The sequence below is a fragment of the Monodelphis domestica genome, chromosome 1 (genome assembly GCF_027887165.1).
Source record: "Monodelphis domestica isolate mMonDom1 chromosome 1, mMonDom1.pri, whole genome shotgun sequence".
Taxonomy (NCBI): domain Eukaryota; kingdom Metazoa; phylum Chordata; class Mammalia; order Didelphimorphia; family Didelphidae; genus Monodelphis; species Monodelphis domestica.
Window position 1 is genome coordinate 152,327,118 of NC_077227.1, and position 18,886 is coordinate 152,346,003.

Genomic DNA, 18,886 nt, shown 5'->3' on the forward strand with positions numbered 1-18,886 from the left:
CTACCCTTTTTAAATAATAATGGCCAATATTTTAATTTGGCTAATCATCCTCCTAAATGATAATATTTTCAGATATAATTCAGACATACAATGCATTATAAAAGATAAGCAGAGGAAGTCATTTTGGGGGAATATGAACCTTGATCTCCTCTCTATTGGTAGTCCCTCTACTATAGAGCTATTTGAAGGAAGAAAAAAAGGGAGACAGGCCCACTATACTTAAAGGTTATTGTCTTCCATTTAAAAAAAATTTTTTTTTTAAACCCTTACCTTCCATCTTAGAATCAATACTGTGTATTGGTTCCAAGGCAGAAGAATGGTAAGGGCTAGGCAATGGGGGTTAGTGACCTAGAGATGGGAGGTCCTGGGTTCAAATATGACCTCAGATACTTCCTAGCTGTGTGACCCTGAGCCACCCAGATGCCCCCTACCTTTTTTTTAAACCTCTAATTTCTGTCTTAAAATTGGTACTAAGTATTGGTTCCAAGGGAGAAGAAAAATAAGAGCTAGGCAATTGGGTTTAAGTGACTTGCCCAGGATCACACAGCTAGGAAATGTTTGAGATCAAATTTAAACTCAAGATCTTATAGCCCTGCCCCTTTTGTCCATCACCATTCTGGAGAATGGAAAAATTATATTAACAGCAAAGGTCATGAGTATAACAATAACAACTATTACAGATTTCTCTAAACCTAGTAATGATTTTTATTTTGTTTACTTTACAAAGGTTAATCGTAATGGCTTTTAGAAGACCAGACAACCTTGAATGTGGTAGTGTTTTCTTCCTATTTTTAGGGCTTGAGACTTAAAACAACTAAGCCCATTATTAAAGCATCTTTCCATCTAAAATTTTAATCTCTTGGGTTCAGCACTTCATACTCTTTTCCAGAAATTAAATTTATTCTTGGTTTCAAGGTAAGTATTAACTACATGTCAAAGGACAGTTTAGCTTCAGGTGGGATCACAAAGAGACTTTGTACTTCTTAGTCTTAATTTCATAATTCTGTACTTCATAACATCCCCACGCGATGAAAGTCACATTGCCCTCCCTATTTTCCTACCGCAGCTACCACCAAGTACCAAGCCCTTCCAGGAAGCGCAGAGCGAACTGAACCAAGCTGCAGCCGACCTGAACCAGTCCGCAGGGGAAGTGGTCCACGCCACTCGAGGACAGAGCGGAGAACTGGCGGCTGCCTCTGGGAAATTCAGTGATGACTTTGATGAGTTCCTCGATGCTGGCATTGAAATGGCTGGTCAAGCTCAGGTAGATGGCAGTAGTGGTAATGGTGATGCTTGGTCCCTAGTTCCTATATGATTCATTTTTCTTCATTGATAAAGATAAGCTTTGGGGAGTCTGGGGGTAGCTCTGCTCTACACACTTTTATTTTTAAACCCTTACCTTCCATCTTGGAGTCAATACTGTATATTGGTTCCAAGGCAGGAATGGTAATAGCTAGGCAATGGGGGTCAAGTGACTTACCCAGGGTCACACAGCTGGGAAGTGTCTGAGGCCAGATTTGAACCTAGGACCTCCCGTCTCTAGGCCTGGCTCTCAATCCACTGAGCCATTCAGCTGCTCCCTGCTCTACACACTTCTTAGGAAGATCCACGATCCACGATCCATGATGATTTCATTAGATGATGCTCTCTGAAAGAGGTACCAACTTGGATCTTGGCCAGTGAAAGAGGTCTTTCTAAGCTCCAAAGAATGAATTTTTGTCCTCTTGTCCTTCGCCAATTTTTCTCCTTAATTTTACCATTTTGGGGCAGGAACACCGTACACATTCAGAAGAGATTAGAGTAGCAAACTGGAATTTAATATAGCTCGGTGTTTATATGTAATCGTGGCAGCTAGCACATTTAAAGCTATCCTTTTGAAACCTAGTATCAAACAGTTCAATTTTCCCTCCTCCAAATAAAATAGATAACCCCCTTTTTAGAATAAGGGAATAGGGCAGGCCTTGGGTCACTGTTTTCTAAATTCCAGTAATCTTCCTAAGAGAGATCAAGAGCTTTTTCTTGCCCTCTTATCTACAGAAGGTGTTGTTGGGGGTTTTGTTTTTGGTTTGTTTTTAATTTTCAGAAGCCAGGCCAGGTGAGAAATGTGTCTTTTACTGTGTAGAATCTGCCAGAATGTAATCAGCCCTGAGAATAGAGACAATGTGGGTCATTTGTGCCAGGCTGAGATGTACAAACTGCTTCACAACCCAGGCATTGTTAGGCACGTTGCTAGAATTGTTTGTGGGATGCGCGTCTGTATGCACGCGCTTGGGAACACAGCTCCTGTCAGGCACTCTGCCGCTTGGGACACATTCCTTTCCCAAGAACTCCATGTCTTTTGCAGCATCTCTCTGGATACGGAGAGCCACTGGTCAGTGTCCCAAGGAGGCAGGAATCTGGAGGCAGGGTCTTCTGGATCACAAGATCAATACAGATCCTTTACTTGTATTTCAAAGTGTTCCCTGTGCCCCTGTGAGACCCAGGGATGATATAGAGAGAGACTGTAGTGAGCTTGGTTCCTTTTGATTTTCCAGACTAAAGAGGACCAGATCCAAGTGATAGGGAACCTCAAGAATATCTCCATGGCATCCAGTAAGCTGTTGTTAGCTGCTAAATCTCTCTCCGTCGATCCAGGGGCCCCTAATGCAAAAAATCTCTTAGCAGCAGCCGCAAGGTAAGAGGTGGGGAAAGAGGGGTTGTACTGTATCACTGGGACAATTCTTTTTCTCTCAGAATGTCAGTTGTTTGTTTGTTTTTTTAATCCTTACCTTCTGTCTTAAAATCAATACCATGTCTTGGTTCCAAGGCAGAAGAGTGGGTTTAAGTGGCTTGTCCAGGAACACAGAGCTAGGAAGCATCTGAGGCCAGATTTGAACCCAAGATCTCACTCTCGATCCACCTAGTCGCCCCCTCTCATAACGATCTTTAAATGCTTTGTCTAGATTATTGTTACTACATATGCTGTGTGTATTTTCTGTAAGTAGTAGAAATGAATTTCGATTTCTGGTAGTTTATAAAAAGTGAATTATTAATATATTTGTATTACTTTCAATGAACATGTACCCTTCATTTTAGTAGGCATTTAATAATGATTTTATTATATTGAATTTAAATTATCTTCCTTTTTTTTCTACTTACATGTCTGTAACGATTTAAAGTTTGTGAAGTGCCTTACGAACAACAATCCTGAGGGATAGGTAGTGCAAATATTATTTTGCTTGAAATATATTTGTCCATTTTACAGGTGGAAGCTTAGATGCCAAGTAGTTAAATGAATTGCCCATGTTCTAGTGGGTGTCTGGGGTGGAATTTGAACCCATATGACTCGATTCTAAATCTGTACAATCTTTACTAAATTCTAAACTCCATAGATTTTGTTGTCTCAACTTAAATTAATTTTTTGACTACTTGATCTTTTGACAACTCTATGATCCATTCAGTTTCTTCCTCCTTTTTTAATCTCTTAGTTAGATTCCATATTTACTCTTGTATTTGTCATTATTTCTTCCACCCAGAATTTTGGGGGTTTGTTTGTTTTTTTGCTTATAAAGCTGCTTTAGGCTTTTCCTTCTGCTTGGGGGCTATCAGGTTTTCTTATGATTCTAACCAAAATTCTTCTCTTCTATTTCTCTCTTCTTTCTCTTCTATTTCTAGAATGTTCTTCAGTCTATTTTAGAATTGGAGTTATGAGAGAATAGAAAAATGTCTAAAGATCTTTCAAACTGTTTTTTGTTTGTTTTTATTCTGAACTTAACAAATACCAAATAAAGCAAGTATTTCTGTATACATAGTTAAACAGAAAAATTATATTGTTTAATTATGAATTTCATAATTATGAATCTCTTGCATACAGCTTGTTTTTCCAATTTAAATAAATTAAGGATGTAACTTTCATGGCTTTCTTCTTTATCTATGATTTTTTCCCTATCTGTCCTCCTCTTCTTTTTTTTCTTTTTTGCCTACCCTATTCCTACCCCAATCCCTACCCCCCTTCCCCACAAAATGGGAAGAAAAATAGAAAAACAGAAGCAAAGCCCTCATAACAAATATGCAGCATCAAGTAAAACAAATTTGACGATATCCATATCTCAAACTGTGTTTTATATTGGATGTTGAGTCCATCATCTCTCAGGAAATAGGCTTTATCCTAGATCCTTCTAGAATCATGGTTGGTCATTACATTTATCAGTTTTTAAATCCTTCAAAGCTATTTTTCTTCATAAGGTGGTTGTTATTATATAGGTTGTTTTCCTGGTTCTGCTCATTTCATTCTTTGTCAATTTCATACAAATCTTCCTAAGTTTCTCAGAAATTGTCCATCTCTTTCATTATTTCTTACAGCATAATAATATTCCATTACATTCATATAATGTAATTTGTTCAGGTAGTTCTCAATTAATGGACACCCAATTTGTCCCCAGTTCTTTGCTACCATGAAAAGAGCTGCTATAAATATTTTTGTACCGATAGGTCCTTTTCCTCTTTCTTTGATCTCTTTGAGATATAGACCTAGTAGTGATATTGTTGGTTCAAAGATTAATCATAATATTCGCTTTTTGCTTTTTTTAATTTAAAAAAAATTTAAAACTTTACCTTCCATCTTAGAATAGTCACTATATGTTGGTTCCAAAGGAAAAGAGCAGTAAGGGGTAGGCCATGGGAGTTGAGTGGCTTGTCCAGAGTCCAGGAAGGTCAGATTTGAACCCAGGACCAACTATCTTTTGGTATGGCTCTCAGTTCTCTGAGTCATCAAGCTATCCCCTGCATAACTTATTTTCTAGAATTTGCTTTCCAAAATAGCTAGACTAATTTAAAATTCTACCCATTAGTATGACTCTTTTTCTTTAGCTGCTCCAATATTTGTCTGTTTCTTTTTCTTTTATCTTTACCAGTCTGATAGGTATAAAGTAGAACCTCAAAACTGATTGACTTTTCTACAGTTATTAGTGATTTGGAACATTTTTTCATAGGCTGGTTCATAGCTAGGATTTCTTCCTTTGAAAACTGTCAGTTCATATCCTTTGCCTAGTCTATCTATTGGGGAATGACTCTTGTTCTTAAAAATTGAAATCAATTTCTTATATAGCTTGAATATGAAACCTTTATCTGAGAAACATGCTAGTTAACTATGTTCATTTTAATTTTAACTACAAATGTTTTGATTATGCAAACAAGTTTTGATTTTATGTAATCAAAATTGTCCATTTTATCTCTTGTGGTCTTTATTAATCCCCTGTTTGGTCAAAGTTCTTCCCCTATCCATAACTGTGCTCCTTTTCTTAATCAATTTGCAAAATTAAGGACTCTTTCTATTCAGAGATCTATTATCCTCCTAGTTGGCTTTTTAGCAGCTATTATTGCTGATTCTTTATTCTTCTTCCACCTCCGTAACTTGCCAAAACTCTTTTGATAAAGCCCTTCCCAGGTATCTCTCCTCAGATGCCTTTCATTATTTTACATTTTTTTAAATGACCTCAAAATTACAGTGACTTGAAAGTTTCCATTCTGGAACATGCCGTTCATCTCCTTAGATCATGAGAACTAGTTTTCAGAGCTAAGATATCCTAGGGGAAGGTCAAGATTGGCCTTTTAAAGTTCCAAGTATTAAATAAAAGATTTGTTCCAAATGAATGTCATCAGTACTCATGACATTTACACTTCTTAAATCTTTACTTAGAAAATTGAAGAAAAGTTGAGGATAAAAGTTTCCTCCTTAAAAAATTAAAACACCTCTTTCCTGGACATAATAGATTATCCAAAGTTTTCTGTCATTCAAAGTGACCGTGGAAACCAGGGTAGTTGAAAACTATCCTATTGCATTGCTCTTTAATAGCTCACCTAGGAATGATCAGATCTTAGATTTAGAACAAGAAAAAACCTTTAAGGGCCATCTAATCCAACCCCCTCATTCTACAGCCAAGGAAATGAGTCCCAGGAAGGTTAAATAGCCAGTATCATACAGAGTTCCATAATGCAAACATAACTATCCCCCTTTTACAAATGAGGAAACTGAAGGTTTTTAATTAAATCTATTTATTTATTTAGAATATTTTTCCATGGTTCCATGATTCATGTTTTTTCCCCTCCTCTCTTCATTCCTCCCTCCCAGAGCTGACAAGCAATTCCACTGTGTTATGCATGTATCATTATTCAAAACCTATTTCCATGTTATTCATATTTGTAATAGAATGATCTTTTCAAGTCAAAATCCCCAATCATATCCCCATCGAGCCATGTGATCAGTCATATGAAACTGAAGCTTTTTTAAGCAATGTGATAAAACTTGGAGTGCTGAATTTGGAGTCAACAGACCTGAGTTCAAACTATATGATAGGAAAATCACTTAAAATCTCTTGGCTTTAGTTGCCTCGTTGATAAAAAGAAGGAATAATAGTAAATGACTTGTAAGGTACCTTCTGACTCAACATCTATTATTCCATGGCCCCTGCTTGCTACAAATTAAACATTTAAGAATGTTTGAATTAAAGACTCTCCATGATAAAGAGAAACTGTTGTGAGTGGATCAAGCCAACTACTCCCCACAGACCTAGCATCTTTTGCTGAGCATGTTTCTCCCAATTTTCAGTGCAAGTTGGAAATTATGGAGTCATAGAGGAAGTAGTGGGTCTTTCCTATACTGATTAGATCTTAGACAGATTGCTATTAATTTTGGCTAAGAAACTCTACAAGAAAGGATGAGCATGGCCAATAGAGGGGCCAGATATCATCAAGCTTCAGCAATCCTAATAATTCTTCCTCTTTCTCTTAAGTAAGAGAATAACATCGATCTATATCCAGGAAGGCCCATAAAAGTCATGTAGTCCAGAGGGGTCAAACACACAGTCCACAGCACTCTAGTGAGGCCTGAAACAGATTAAAATATAATTGGGCAATATTTAGCAAAATAATGAAAAACATAATAGAACATAGTGAATAAAATAATCTACTAAACCATTCACTTGAATTAATTTTATTTTTTAAAACCCTTACCTTCTGTCTTAGAATTGAGACTAAGTATTGGTGCCAAGGCTCAAAATCAGTGAGAACTGGGGGTTAGGGTTGAGTAACTTTTTCAGGGTCACACAACAATCTGAGGGCATATTTGAACCTAGGACCTTCAGTTCCCAGGCCTGGTTCTCTATCCCCTGAGCCACTTAGCTGCCCTTGAATTACTTTATACAACACAGTTTTGATATTTGTTCTAAACTTGGTAACTATTAGAAAATATTCACATATAGAAGTAAGGGGAAGGGGTGTATTAAGCACAAAACTGCAAAGTCTTATCCCATTTTAAGTACATATTGACTTTTTAAAAAAGGTAAAATAATCTGTTTCCCCTTTCGAACTTTTTTCCTTTTATATATTTTCCCCTTGCATAGTTACTGTCATTATGACTGTTGTTCTGATTGTCCTTTATTCTGATTCATATTTCTTCATTGCCTTCATATTTGTCACTATGTCTTCTATTACATTCATAGGCTACAATTTTATTATTTTCACCACCTTTGGATTAGGAATTTAGCCATTTTTTGTGCCCTGGATGCCTTTGGCAGTCTGGTAAAGAATATGGACTCATTCTCACAATAATTTTTTTAACCCTCACTTTCTGTCTTAATATAAATTCTAAGACAGAAGAGCAGCAAGGGCTAGGCAGTTGGGGTTAAATGTCTTGCCCAGGGTCACATAGCTAGGAATTATCTGAAGTCAGATTTGAACCCAGGTCCTCCTGACCCAGACCTGGCACTCTATCCACTGTGCTATCTAGCTGCCCCACAGTAATGTTTTAAAGTGTATAAAATAAAATTCATAGAATTACAAAAGAAAACAATTATATTGAAATATAGATATCAAATATTAAAAAAAAAAATTCACACAGATCCTAGTTTTGGAATCCCTGTTTTTTAATCACATTGCAAATTCCTCATTTTTACAGATGAGGAAACCAAGAGGCCTAGAAAGATGACAATTTTTCTTAAAGTCATGAAATGGAAAATTCAGGCCTAGGTCCTTGGGCTCCTGATGCCCTGGTCAGCGCTCCTTTTGTTACCCACCCTGGTATCTCTCCGTTATTCATATGGCTGTCATATGACTGAACGGCAATGCCATTGTCACTTTTCAGGCCACGAACAAACCAGTTCAGTGTCTCGATCCTGGATTTCCTGCCCTCCCTTCTCCCCTACCCCCCATTTTTGAACTTGAGCCTGTTGTTCTTTGTTGAACCGTTCATTCCTTCTGTTCATGGGAAAGGCAGTTTTCTTCTCAATGAAAATGAAACATTTCTTTGTGGAATGGACCCTCATTTCTTCCTCAGGATGGAAAAAAAAGAGGGGGGGAGCCGATGCAGAGGACATTTAAAAAACCCAGTTATCTTGTTTCCAATGTCTACATTGACAGGGTTTTCACTTTCTGTTTTCATTTATTTTCATTTCACATTGGGGAACGTGGAAACTTGCTTGTTTCCTTCAATTGTGCTGGTTCAGGATGTTGCCAATTCTCATGAGTCTGGTTGACTTGAGAACCATTTTCTCGGATTTTCATCAACTCCTGTCTCGGGATGAGCAGCTGGGGTGGTGCTCTTTGATTGCATCCAGAGACTGAGAAACCAATTTTCAGTTGCAAGAAGAAGATGCTCTACCTCTCTTCGCCCCTCCCTGCTGCTGTTGCTGACACCACAGCCTTGCCATGCCCCTGGCATGAAATATTCGACGACTTGAGAAGCAATTTACCCTTCTCCCCTTCTGAAGCTGCCCTAGATGCTGAGGTTATCCTGGGGATCATGGGACCCATTTCCACTTCTGTCCCAACCTTAGCATCCACTCTCTAGGAACCTGCAATTGAATTAACACCTGTCTCCCTCATTGCCGCTTGTATTTTGCTGTTGGTCCCTGCTGAGCCTGTTTGAGTTCCTCAGAGACTGTCAACCAAAGTTGGAACAGCAATTCTCTTTGTATTAGAGAAGGGAAACGGGAATTGGGATGTTCAAGAAAAAAAAATGGTCTTTTTTTGCATTTGCCTTTGATCATACTATTTCTTCCTCCTCAGTCCTAATTGCTCTCCTGCTTTGCTTCTTTTTGTTTGAATATTGGCCATTCTTTAGACTACAAATCAAATCCTACCTCCGTTAAAAAGATTTATTTGGCTTTTCCAGCCCACACTGATTTCTTTCTTGCCATTCCTGATTTCCTGGCAGCATCTGATTGTCTTGACCGCGGTGCTTTCTCTTTCTCCCTTCCATAAATGGAAAATGTATGATCTACCCACCTGTCTACCTACTTCTATTTACTATCTGTGCATATATATCTAACTATATCTATGTACCTAGACAGATAGATAGTATAAGGATGGAAAGAGACATGGCATTAGTATGTGTGTTATATAGATAGATTAATATGTATACATGTAGATAGATATATGTGTACATATATGGTCTGATATATGTATAGAAAGACTATATACATATTTTATATATAATACACATATACATATATAATATATTCAGACAGACTAGATGAGAGAGGAGGGAGAGACAGTCAGAGAGAGAGGGAGAAGGAGGTTGAGAGGAAGAATAAGGAAGAAGAAGAGAAGGGGGAAAGGGAGAGAGAGAAGGAGGAAGGGGATTAGAAGGGGGAGAGGGAGACAAGAAGAAGAAAGGGAGAGAGAGGAGGAGAGAGAAGGGTAGAGGGAGACAGAAGAAGGAAGAGAAGGAGAGGAGGAGGAGAGAGAAGGGTAGAGGGAGACAGAAGAAGGAAGAGAAAGAGACAGAGAGAGGGAGGAGGAGGAAGAGGAGAAGGGGAAAGGGAGAGAGAGAGGAGGAGGAGGAGGAGAGAGAGAAGGAGGATAGAAGGGGGAGAGGAGACAGAAGAAGAAGAAAGAGAGAGAGGAGGAAGAGGAAAGAGAGAAGGGGGAGAGGGAGACAGAAGAAGGAAGAGAGACAGACAGAGGGAGAAGGAGGAGGAGTAGAAGGGGGAGAGGGAGACGGAAAAAAAAGAAAGAGAGAGGAGGAAGAGGAGAGAGAGAAGGGGGATAGGGAGACAGAAGAAGGAAGAGAGACAGATGGAGGGAGAAAGAGGAGGAGGAGAAGGGGGAAAGGGAGCAATAGGAGGAGGAGGAGAGAGAGAAGGAGGAGGAGGAGAGAGAGAAGAAGGAGGAGGAGGAGTAGAAGGGGGAGAGGGAGACAGAAGAAGGAAGGGGAGGGAGGAAGAGGGGAGAAAGAGTCCTTATTCGTTTTCTCATCTATTTTTTAAATCTTCCTATTTTCCTTTTTTGCAGGTATATGTCACATCTCCCTAAATAGATTGTAATTCAATTCAGCCAATATTTATTCAGCACCCTCTATGGGTAAAGTCTGGTACATTGGGAGAAATACTCAAGGACGAAGTCCTTTATAAGTCTTAACTCCTCTCCTCTGCCTTTTATTATAGCTTGTAAATAATGTACATTATATAAATATTTGTCTGTCAGTGAATCCCTTTATCTTCACTAGATTTTAAGTAATTCAAAGACAGGGTCAATTCCTTAACCATCTACTCTATCCCACCCCATGCTTTAAAGGCACAAAGTCAGTGGTTATCGGTGTTTGTTGCAGTGTTTTTCCTTAGGCTGTATCCCTTAAGAGACTGATTTGGGTTATTTTAGTTGACTGACTACTGAGCAGTTTTAAAGGTTAGAAATCCCTTCAGTAATCTTTGAGGCTTGAGGCTCAGGTCTGGTTGTTTTTATCCTTGAAAAGAGGAATGTCCCTAGTTTGTGTTTTCATTATCAGTCACGTTATCCCAGTGCCATATGGTAGCTGCCAACTCCAATATGTTTAACGTGTAATAATCTCTTCTGTGTCCTCTGTAGAACTTTGAGATTCCCGAGTCAGATGCATGCAGCCTTTTACTATGGGCACTCCGACTTGTCTTATTTATTCACTCTCTAGACTCCAAAGTGAGTAAATAAGTGTGACTGATAACCTAATCAATACTACTCAGTGTCTGTTCACATTGCCCAATGAATTCCTCAAGTATAAGGTGTTACTCTGCCTGTTGAACAGACAGCTACAAGCCCCCACTTTTAGAATCTAATGTTCTAAACTTGATGACCTTGACATTGGCAAGAGCTGAAAACCAACCATATAAAGAGCAGACACACTGGGAAAAGCATGAAGTCATTGTGTGACCCTGGGCAAGTCACTTAACCCCCACTGGCACACCCTTACCACTTCAGCCTTGGAACCGGTACAGAGTGTCGATTCTAAGACAAAAGGTAAGGGTTAAATAAAAAAGGCAAAAAACAGCATTTGTATTATCTATACCCGGTGATCCTGACCTCAACTCATAGCTGCTGTGCCACTATTAATGGGGTGTGCCAATACATATTGATTTATTGACTTATTAAGCCCTGGTCAGGCTCTGTCCCCTAAATGTCACCGTGCCAACCAGAGTATAAGGTACAATCCCTGCCTGCCCTGAGGGGGAGTAGGTCCATCCTAGTAGCTATAGTGTATTGTTTTACCATTGTGTGCAGTTGGGGGAGGGTATTATATGTTGTCCGGGTTCAGTGTTATCTCAAGTGTTGGATTTTTTTTTTGGTTAGTTAATAAAAATTTCATAAGGAAAATATGTGGTAAAATAGATGAATTTCCAGAGTCAAACGTGGTTGGGAGTAAGATGGGACTTTTAGGTTTTATCCCTAACCAAAGTTCAAGATTTTTTTTTCCCTTTCTCTTCCCCTAGCTGAACACCTTAAGTAAATTTAAAATTCAAACTAGAGTCTAGCATCCTCTCCTCAAAGTTAAGTTGATTGTCCTTTGTATGTTGGAAAAGGCTCTTCATTCAATATGCATATTCTCTAGCAAACTCAAAGCAGTTTATTAGTAAAATGCATTAGTTCTCCAACTCCAAATCCTCTTCCCTTTCCAGTAAACTGGACTTCATGGAGGGGATTTGAAGTAGCAATTTGGTATTGTCAAAAGAGCAGCAACTATGTAGTCCAAAGACCCAGGGCTCTGCCACCAAGAGACTTTGGGCCTTGGTTTCAGTAGCTTCAAAAATGAGGGATGGACAGCCGTCCTCACAAAGTTGTTGGAAGGTCTAAATGTGGCCATCCATGTCAAGATCTTTGTAAATCAGAAAGTGATATATCAATACCGGGTGTTGTCTTTTTTGATGTTGGGACTTAAACTGGGTCATGCAGAGGAAGAATCACTTGCATTTTATTTATGATTCATTATGCCTACAAAGCACTTCCTTGCAACAACCCTATGAAAGAGGAGTAGAATTTAAATAAATGAAAGAGTATTCTAGGCAGAGGAGAATGATGTGAACAAAGGCTTGGAACTGGGAATGGAGCTGGGGAGATGACGTGTGCTGACTTGGCTTTATATTAGAAGTTATGAGAAAGAATTTTGGGTGGTTGAGTAAGGGCCAAATTGTGGAAAGAATGAAAAGCCAAGCTGGAGAGATTTGTTCTCCCTCCCCTAGCCCAGCGTTAATAAAAGGCACTCAATAATTTAAATAGCACCTTGAGGACCTTTTTTTTATTATTTAGATTCTCCTCATTGGAACATGCTGAATTGGACTCCTGCTTTGGTTCTGGGTCTTATCTGTGCTTTACCTTGAAACACAGTAGACCCTTCTTCCAAGGTCCATCACATTTCATTCCTGTACATAGCTGCAAAATGCATATCTTCAAAATAATCCAGCTTTCTTAATTGTAGATATCTTATAGCCTAAAATAGATGATGGTCTCTGACTCTCATGAAGACGCTGCTTTAGAAGAACTGGATCCCCAAAATGCTCAAAGTTTTAAATCTTTCCCAAAGGTACACAGTGGTCCAGAAACAATGCCAAGATTGGATTCAAGATTTTGGTTTATTCCTTTATAACCTTACTCAAATCCTCAAATAAAGATCATATTTTTATTAAGGAATAGTATTCAATCCTGCATTTAAGGACAACAGATTCATGGGGGATTAAATGAAAACTAGTTTTTAAATTCCAATGCACTATTGACAAAATGTCTGTGGTAATCAGTGGTCTTATTAAAATCTTAGTAATTGGGAAAGGGGGTGTCTAGATTATTCCTTGTAAGTCGCTAATGAAAAGTCTTGAAAACAGCATTAATGTGATCTTATTACTATTTGAATTCCATTGAAAAGTCTTGCTCATATATATAAATATATATAGAGAGAGAATAAGTCTCAATATATATGTATTAAGAGAATGAGTCTCTCTCTATATATATGTGTGTGTGTGTATGTGTGTATGTGTGTATATATATATAATTATATATATATATAGAGAGAGAATGAGTCTCAAAAGGAACTCAAGTTCCCCTCAGAAGTAAGTCAAACTGATCATGAGAAACAAGTTAATGATTTTGCTTTGCTTGAGGGAAAAGTTCATTTCCTTGATTATGACTTATTTTCCTGCCTGTTTAGAAGCTATAGCTTACAAAAAATCCTTGAGTGGGGACCCTAACCTACTTAATTAATTATTAGTATTTCTGATTCCTGGAAAAGTAGAAATAAGGGTATTTTCATCATCAGTTCTTATAAAAAAAATACTTTTTGTTTCCCTCCCAGAGCTGTGACAGAAAGCATTAACCAGCTCATCACACTGTGTACCCAGCAAGCACCAGGCCAGAAGGAATGTGACAATGCCCTCAGGGAACTTGAGGTATTATTACATTGAATGATGCTTAAAGATTCCGAAGGGTGAAAAGACCAGTTCCATTCTTCCATTTTCCTGTAGGATTACTGCCTTGCGCCTTTCCTGTTTTCTAGTCTTTCTGGGAAGGAAATTATAACCTTTCCTGGTGGATAAGAATTCCTCTTGGTGAGGCTAAAGGGACAATCAGTCCTGCCTCTACCCTTCTGTTTGGGCAGAGATGCATTTCGTAGAAAGAGTCTCCTATTTAGAGGAAGAAGAAGTCCTTGTTACCAACTGCTCTTTAGCTGACATCGTGGATGTAAGACCAAAATTGAACAATTGGTTGAGGCAAGTTAAAATAATGTTATATCCTGAGGCAGTTGAAGATGACAGCTCACCTGGGACACTCTACTTACAGAGTGAAAAATACATTTTACCTGAACATTTTATCTTATTGGAGTTCTGGGTGATTCTCTAGACAGGATGTTAGAAACGGACACTTCTGTCCCAAAAGGGTTGGGGGAGAGTCAGAGTCCCAGGACTCCCCCATGACAGTTGAGGGGTACTTCAAAGTCATCACTCAGGTACCTTCATCTAAGAGTACTTGTACTGGAGACAGAAAATGAAAGGGCGCCCCTCCTGGCCCGTGAAGAATCAGCCGCTCCACAAGACAGAGGACGTCTAGAACAGACCACATGGAAAGCTCAATAAAAATGAATCGGTTGTATTTCCGTGGACATTTGGTTTCCCCACGGAGATACCGTTTGGTTGTTAGTCATTCAGAGCACTTGTATGATCGTCCACCCGTGTAGTTCTGACATCCTGAGATTCATCGAGCGCCTGAAGGGAATTCTAGAATCAACCAGAAATAATTCTGATTTCCTACCTGTCCATGATGTCATCTCCATCATTGATTTTTTATTCCTGGCCTACTAATAGCCTAGAACTCAAGATGCAGAGTTACCTTGCAAAAATGGCTCAGATCCCCCTCCACGAACCTCGAATTTAAATCTTCATATTTAGCAATGATACATGTAAAACCCAATGAAATTGCTCACTGACTCTGGGAGAGAGGAGGAAAGAACATGAATCATGTAACCATGGCAAAATATCCTTTTTTGTTTGGGTTTTTTTTTTTAACCCTCACCTTCCATCTTAGAATCAATACTGTGTATTGGTTCCAAGGCAGAAGAGTAGTAAGGGCTGGGCAATGGGGGTTAAATGACTTGCCCAGAGTCATACACCCGGAAAGTGTCTGAGATCAGATTTGAACCCAGGACCTCCCGTCTTTAGGCCTGGCTCTCAGTCTACTGAGCTACCCAGCTGCCCCCTGGAAAAGTATTCTTAGTTAATTAAAAGGAAAAAAATTAATCTTTGTATTTATCCACAAAACCACTAGAATTCTTGGGTCTTTTTCAAAACATCATACCAGATATTAGAGTTCCAGTACCATTTTTAGACAGTAGGTCTTTGTGATAAGGTATGAGGCACTCCCTTTTGTAGCAAGAGTTCAGGTCACTTAATTCACTGCATATTACTAAGGAGAGAAGTGTGAGCTAAGTTTAAGAGCCAGAACCATTCTTAACACCCATTTTGATGATGACTAAACCTCCAGAGTCCTGATCTTTGTTGGGTTTTTATACTCTTTGTGAAAAATAGAACTGATTCGATCACCTTGAACATGGGTTTAGCTGTTCATCTTAACTAAATGACATAGTGTGTTACTTTAGCTATTTTTCCTTCTACCCTGTATTTTTAAGTATTCTGGTGGTTGAAACAGGAAAAAGAAACCTTGATTGTATCTGCCAGCTGGCTTTGACAAAAGTGTTTGGGTTTGTTTGTTTCCCTTCAACGTAGGATTTCTACGTTTCCCTTCTATGCATCATTTTATAATTTATTTTATGGGTGAATTATATCTCAAGATGCTTTCATTTGGGAGGATGATAAACAAAATTAAAATAATGACAGTTATTATTTTACAAGAAATAAATAATAAGATTCTGTATAGTCCCTTTAAAAGAAGTCCCATTTAAATGAGCATTGCTTTAAAGTAAATCCTTCAAAAAAAAAGTCAGGCTAATGATAGATGAAGGAATTTGCACAGTTGGTTGGTTAACTAAGTACAAAATAGTGAAAGCTATGTAGTTTTGAGATTATAAATAATAGAAACAGCAATTAATTGAAACAAAATAGGGGAAAATGAGTTATGCTCTACAAGGAGTCCAACATCTATTGATAATTCATCTTTAGAGAGAGATGCTTTTTTTTTTTAATTGGAAAAATAAAAATGGGCATAGTCAGATTCTGGTTCCCCTTCTGGGTTGAGATTTAGTTTGCTCTTACCTTCATAATTGATTCTTAGGTAACTGAAACAGTGGGAATTGTCTGTATGTTCATGTGGATATGTTTTATGATCTTGTTAATAATAGCAGATAGGCTCCTGTACTCAGAGGAAGGCAGAAAGAATTTATTATCTTGGGGCCGATGCATTTGTAAACTACTTAGAATGCAAGGTGGTTGAATGAATCATTTTCATCATTAGTAATCACTGCCTGATTAAATTTTCAAATTTAAATGATTTCGGGGGCCTGTCTCCTAAGTTGGCTGGATCATTGATCTAGAGTGGGCCACAGGTGAGGAAAATGAGACCTTGGGCATTTTTAAGTGATTTGCCCAAGGCTATTTGGGTAGGATTAGAGGCAGGATTTGAACTTGGACTCCAAAACTATTGTTTTTTTCATCCAATCATCAGATTTCCTTATGCGGTCTAAAGGGGCCATCTGCCTTTTAAGTGCCACCATTCTTTTTACCCTCACCATTATTCTGGTACCTTAAACTGAATATGAATGGCACTGAGTGTGTGACTTTGGGGACTTTGGGGAAAGTCACTTACCCTTAAAAGGAGTAGATGATTTCTGAGGTCCCTTCTTGTTCCCAACATCTTTCCTATCTAATACTTATTTCTTAGTCCCTCATTTTCAGAAATCATGTGCAGAAAAATTTGTCCTTATATGTTATTTACTCTATGGACCACTAGTTCAATTCAAAGAAATTTTCTCTTTGATAGTATTTGAATATTGCTTAAGTTACCTGGATCCTAGATAGAGATAACCAAAACTGTGACATTTAGTAATGAGGAACATAGAAGTAGGCCCCATATTGAATTAACACTTTCACTGATAGTTCAGGAGGTTTAAGGGTTTCAGGGTCAGTAGCATTTTTATAGCTCTAAAAACAATACTAAAATGAATCAACCAGTTTAAATTATCTTTTGATCAGACTAGTCACAGGTGAATTGTCATCCTTTCTCAGCATGTCCACCCTTGAAGACAGGGGGAAAAAAATTCCATAGTTCAAATGCTAAAAGATCCTATCAGTTTTAAGTGGAGAATATGTCAATCAATGAGTCATCAAAATTAAATTCTATTTTCATCTCTGGAGGATTAACTAGGAAAACCTTGTAATAGCCCATCTACTCATTTCTCCCCTACTTTATAAATCTTGGAAATAAAAAAAAATCTATAAAAATAAATCAAATTTAAAAATAAATAAATAAAATATAAATAAAATAATCTATAATAAATAAAATAAATAATTAAAATTTAAAAATAGACCTCTCACTTAATTAATACTTGCCTAATTAGTGTACTAAATATGGTTAGCAAAACTGAAGTCTCCAAAACTTAATATGCTTGCTTCAAGAAGTCAAAATTTACCTACTTAAAAGTGAAATGAAAATGAATGATCAAAACTCTGTAGAGAACATTTTTGTTATGGATGCACAGTATTATGTTGAATCTTTTTCATTCTATATGGTATGCTTTAAAGTTTCACTCTTTTTTTGCAGACTGTTAAGGGAATGTTGGATAACCCCAATGAACCTGTTAGTGATCTCTCCTATTTTGACTGCATTGAGAGTGTAATGGAAAATTCCAAGGTAAGAATGCTTTTGTTCTAATAGCAGTGTCAATTCCAGGTGTTTGGTTTAAGTATGGAACACATGTATGTTCTCATGAAAGTCACATGTGTGATAGATGTGTGTATACATGCATGTGCATGTGTATAGATATACACGGATAAACATACCAAAGTCTGGAATTAATAGCAGACATGTGCTCCCTTCTTCTGCAACTATATGTGCACAGATATGTACCTTTATGTCTGTGTGTCTATATATTTGTATATTTGAACATATATATTAATATACTGGTCTCTAAGGTCCCTTTTAGCTCTTGTTCTTTTATAGAAAGAGAGACAGACACATATATCAAATATATACATTTGGATATTTAGATTCTCGTGCCCAGAAATATTTTTCCATCTACCCTGAAATTAGTTTCAGAAATATCCTACTTCTTCCTCTCCTTCTAATTATAATTAAGATTTTATTTTTGTGTATATAAGTTAATCTGCTTCATATATCAAGACATTAAAGTTGTTTTCCCAATTAATTAGGAAAGAGTCATGGCATATACCCAGTCTCATCACCAGAGGAATTAGTCTAGGGGATCTTTATCACTGAAATGGCTTCTACATTTGGTGGTGCCACTTTCTTACTAAGAAAAAGCAAATCAATTAGCATTTATTCTTCATTTTGCTACCTGTAGATCAGGTTTAATCATAATATATATGCCTACTCACTAGTCTTGTTTGAAGAAATAGCTACCATGCCTATAAATCCTTTCAGAACTTCTGAGATGACCTCTAAAATATTTATAATAAATTAGCATCCAGAAAAAGGTAAATATAAAATCTAAAATAGCAAATTTTCTTTTAAAAAAATTTATTCTTGTAATGTATAAGGGGGCAGCCGGATGGTTCAGTGGATACAATGCTGGGCCTAAAGACAAGAAAACTCAGCTTGCTGAGTTCAAATCTGGCCTCAGGCACTAGCTTCATGACCCTGGGCAAGTCATTTGAACCTGCTTGCCTCAGTTTCCTCATTTGCAAAATGAGATGGAGAAGGAAATGGCAAACCACTCCAGTATCTTTTCCAAGAAAACTCCAAATGGGGTTACATAGAATCAGATAACTGAAATGGCTGAATAACAAGAGTAATAAATACATTTTCATTATAATACTCCCTTGATACTATCAGTCCAGTTCTTAGCACATAATAGATACTTAATAAATATGTGTTTAGTTGGATTTATTCAGGCGATAAGCATCTACCATTTACTAGGCATTGTGGTAGTCTCAGGCAATACAAAGACAGTAATTAAACAGTTCCTTCCCTCAAAAAGTACACAATC

The 18,886-nt window shown here is 37.7% G+C and overlaps 1 protein-coding gene across 15 annotated transcripts in view; it reads left to right on the top strand.

Annotated features, from left to right (window-relative positions):
• Positions 1–18,886, top strand: part of TLN2 (talin 2) — a 596,702-nt gene that overhangs the window by 439,906 nt on the left and 137,910 nt on the right. For all 15 annotated transcript variants that reach the window (XM_056808077.1, XM_056808019.1, XM_056808054.1 and 12 more), the window contains 4 exons: positions 1,067–1,264; positions 2,535–2,674; positions 13,568–13,661; positions 17,482–17,571. In XM_056808077.1, the coding sequence (XP_056664055.1) occupies positions 1,067–1,264; positions 2,535–2,674; positions 13,568–13,661; positions 17,482–17,571 (522 nt within the window). The remainder of the gene's footprint in view (positions 1–1,066; positions 1,265–2,534; positions 2,675–13,567; positions 13,662–17,481; positions 17,572–18,886) is intronic.